At 55.7% G+C, this 3863-nt stretch overlaps 1 protein-coding gene across 1 annotated transcript; it reads right to left on the bottom strand.

Annotated features, from left to right (window-relative positions):
• Window positions 1-3863, bottom strand: GDF2 (growth differentiation factor 2). Its single transcript, XM_037805102.1, has 2 exons — window positions 3527-3863; window positions 1-942 (listed from the first exon to the last, which is right to left on the bottom strand). The coding sequence occupies exons 1-2, from the start codon at window positions 3861-3863 to the stop codon at window positions 17-19; spliced, it is 1263 nt and encodes a 420-aa protein (XP_037661030.1). The 3' UTR covers window positions 1-16.

Here is a 3863-nt window from a genome sequence, read left to right as displayed (position 1 = left end):
GTGGCCTGGGCGGGCCCTACCTGCACCCACACTCCGCCACACTCATCCCCTCGTAGTGATACTTCAGGGTGGGGACCCCCATGTCATCCTTGTAGAGGATGGAGATGGGGCTCAGTTTGGTGGGCACACAGCAGACCTTGCCGACCTTCCTGGGGAACTTGAGATGCACCAGGCTCTGCACGATGGCGTGCTTCGTGGGTGTCACGTCGTCGGCAAGTGGGAAGAAGCAGCCCCCTTTGCACTCGTACGCTTCATACTCCTTGGGGGCAATGATCCAGCTGTCCCAGCCGATGTCCTCGAAGTTCACCCGCAGGGAGGTCCTCTGGCAGTGGTTGCCGGCCCCGGCACTCCTCTTGCGTCTGGCGGAAGATGGCAATGCGCCCACGTGGCCTCCCGTCTCCTCATCTTCGGCCAGGCTACTCTTGGACAGCCTCTTGAGCACATCCTCCTGCTCATGGCTGATCATCTCCCTGAGCTCCAGCCTGTTCTCCCTGGACCCACTGCTGCGGTCGTTGGAGAAGACGACGAAGAAGGGCGGGTTTCTGGAACCCGGCGGCAAGCTGAGGTCCAGCCTGCCGCAGCCCTTCCGGCTGCTCTCCACTGTCACCTCCAGTTTGTTTTTGCTTCTTGAGGCGTCTGCCCTGACCCACCGCTTCACTGCACTGGAGACCTCGAGGGTCGCCCAGCCCTCCTCCCGAATGTCCTGGGAGACCAGGAGGGTCTTGGTTTCCACGGAACCATCCCTGACACCTGTCCCGTCGAGAACGTCATAAATCACCATGTTCCCTTTCAGCTCGTGGGAGGCGGCCACGTGTTCTCGACAGGTCACATAGAGCCGGAGCTCAGCCCGGGCAACCTGCTCGTGTCTGGGGATGGAGATGTTGAAGAGCAAGATGTGCTTCTCGAAGAGGGAGTCTTCTGTGGCCATTAGGGAGACGGCATCTGAAATGCAAATACACATGGGAGGCCCCATTTTCACGACACTGAAGCTGGTTTCCGTGAATGGGGGGTGGGGGGGCTACGGTGACATTTTTGTCCCTATTCAATCCTGATTTGATTTCACTTAAGCCTTGAAGGTGAAACAGTGTTTTGAAAGGAACGTTTGGGGTCTTCCAAAGAAAAGATGAGGCAGAAGATGCCTCGAATGGGCTTGACGGTTTCTACTGTCTGAGACTGTCCACTATGGGTCAGGCACTGAATCAGGAACTTTGCAAAATACATTTCTCTTTAATTCTCACCACTACTCTGGGAGCATCTAATTATTATTCCAGAAGTGGAAACGGGGGCTCGGAGCACTTAACTGACAAAGTGTGCCTGCCTCACATTTACGTCCTTAAATCTTAAGGATTTAAATGTCCTTACCTGTGTCATGTAAACTTATGTCCTCACTTAAGGAAAAAAAAAATCAAACTGAAAAAGACAGCCAAAAATGCTGTCAGCCTCAGAGTGAAGATCCTCAGCATGTGATTTTAAATGAGGGATTCTGGGACAGTGACACTGAAATTCCAACATTAGGGCCGTGTTAGCTTCAGCATCTAAAATAGTTTTAGGAATCATTTGGAATGGGATCTCCCAAGTCTAGTGCAAGTGCATGATTTTCTTAGTGTTTTGCAGGGGAAAACTTTTGGCCTCAGCTCTACTGCCATTTCAGGTGAAAATGGGGCTTTCACTCAGCAGTAAAATTGTCTCCATTTCCCACTTCTGGGGTGACAGGTGGCCATTAGCACCTTCTATTATGCCCTGGCCAGTTCACAAAGAGGGAACCCATGATGCCCCCATCTGTGTGGGAGCCCCTGGGCTGCTGTGAAAACCCCGTAGGCTTTGGGGTCTGGCAGACCGAAGAACCAGTCGTGATTCTGCCCTCACCAGGCCTGTGACTAGGAGTGCAGGACTTTGCTGTGCCTCAGTTTCCTCATCTGTAGAAGGAGGCCCGTCCTCCCTTCCTCCCAGGAATAAGGTGAGGCTTAATGAGATGCTGCAACTTACCCAACAGTGTACCTGGCTCATGGCTCAAATGTTTTGCCTCCTCCCTCCCCTCCTCCTGACCCAAGCCCAGCCCACCCTCTCACAAAGCACGCAGGCTTTCACCCATGCTCCCGTGTCCTGTCACTCAGCCTAGAAGCACCATTTGTGCTCCCGAGAGAGACGTGTGGAGCCGCCGCATATCTGAATAGTGGGAGTGGGGTTATGTGAACAGTGAGCTGTGGCCGCCCTTGAAAGTGACTTGGGGACGGCAGACAGACATCTAGGAAATGAGTCCCCTCCCTCTCTGAGCCCCCTCTGACCCTGCCTGCAGGGAAGCCGAATTCCCACCCGCAGGCGTGCTGGCATCCAACCACACGGGTCACTGAGACGGCCCCAGGCTGCCGGGCTCAGAATTCTGGGACTTGGGGAAAGAAAGCCAAAGAAGGCCAGCCTTGCCCTAAAGCGGGGCTCACGACTGTGCCCCGGGGTCTGGGGGACGCTGGCAGCATTGAGGGTACCTGTGGATGGCAATTTTGTAAAAATCAGGAAAGTTCATCTAAACCCAGGTTTTTCTTCTTCTGTTGACCAATCGGAAGGGCACCAGCCCTGCAGGCTGGGGCGGGCCTGGCCGGCTCCTGCACCTGGTTAAGCCCTTTCATGTTTGCAGACCCGGGGCGCAAGCCCGGGAAAGTGAGGGTGGTCTGTGCTCCGGGCTGGTCAGGGGGAAGGGCAGCAGCTGGAGGGAAAGCTCCCCCCCTGCAGACAGGGGGGTCTGGGTCAGAATCCAGCCTCTGAACCTGACCCGGGCAAGTTCCTTCCTGGAGCCTGGGCCCCTCACTCCTCCGGAAAATCATTTCACCCTACCTTGATGGGGTTGAAGTGAATTAACTGCTTTGGCCAGAGGTGAACATTTGCTACCCTCCAGTCCTCCTACAAACTTATTTCAAACAGAAATTAGCTCTCTTCCAAGGTTTCTCTTTCAAAGGATTTTACCTGAATTAAAAAAAAAATCTTTTCATGAGGGAGAAACAGTCTTTCAAAGTCTGGAAATATACCAGTTAGTTGGGGTCTAAATAAGTTGTGTGTTTCTAAGTAGAAATTGGACAGAAAGGGGAGAGGGGAAGGGAAGGGAGGAAGAGAGAAGGAGGAAGGGAAGGGAAGGGAAGAGAAGAGAAAGGAAGGGGGGGCAGAGGGGAAGGGAGAGGGGGGGAGGGCCCCAAGAAGAATCCGGAGCTCCCTGAGAACCCCCTGTGCTCCATGTGGCACTGGGCCCTGAGAAGCAGAGAGGATGTGCAGAGCCACTGCTGTCCTACAGAACCTTCTGCCGTGATGGAAATGTTCTATAATCTGCACCGTCCCATACTGCAGCCATTAGCCACACATGGCTATCCAGCCCTTGAAAATGCATCAGGTGCAACTAAAGAACTGACTTTTAAACATAATTCTAGTTTAAATTTCAGCTTCCTCAGCTTCCTGCGGCTGGCGGCCCCCGTCTGTCCCGCGGTGCAGCCCCCGCGGTGCAGCCCCCGGCCCTGCCCAGCGCCCCGACGGCCGCGCGTACCTTCCACGCTGAAGCTGCGCACGATGTTGGAGGTCGGCGTGGACGACCTGTCGGTCGTGTACCTGTTGTACAGGTCGATCATGTACTGCGGCGGCTCCGCTCTGGTTTTGTCCTGGGCGGGGACGCCGCTCAGGTTGAGGCTGTGCAGGAAATCCGCCCGCATGTTCTCCAGGAGCATCTTCATGTCCAAGCCCCCTGCCTCCTGGGCGCCCCCACGCGGGCCGGGGGCCTTGGCGCCCCCAGACCCCCGCCCTCCACCCCCCAGCGGCTTCCCTCGCACGCAGCAGGCCAGGAGGGCCAGCGCCAGCAAGGCAGCCCGGAGACCCCCACCGCACAT

This window comes from Choloepus didactylus, chromosome 15 (assembly GCF_015220235.1).
Source record: "Choloepus didactylus isolate mChoDid1 chromosome 15, mChoDid1.pri, whole genome shotgun sequence".
In the NCBI taxonomy this organism is placed as follows: domain Eukaryota; kingdom Metazoa; phylum Chordata; class Mammalia; order Pilosa; family Megalonychidae; genus Choloepus; species Choloepus didactylus.
The sequence above is the reverse complement of the archived record's forward strand: the minus strand, read 5'-3'. Positions and strand labels throughout refer to the sequence as shown.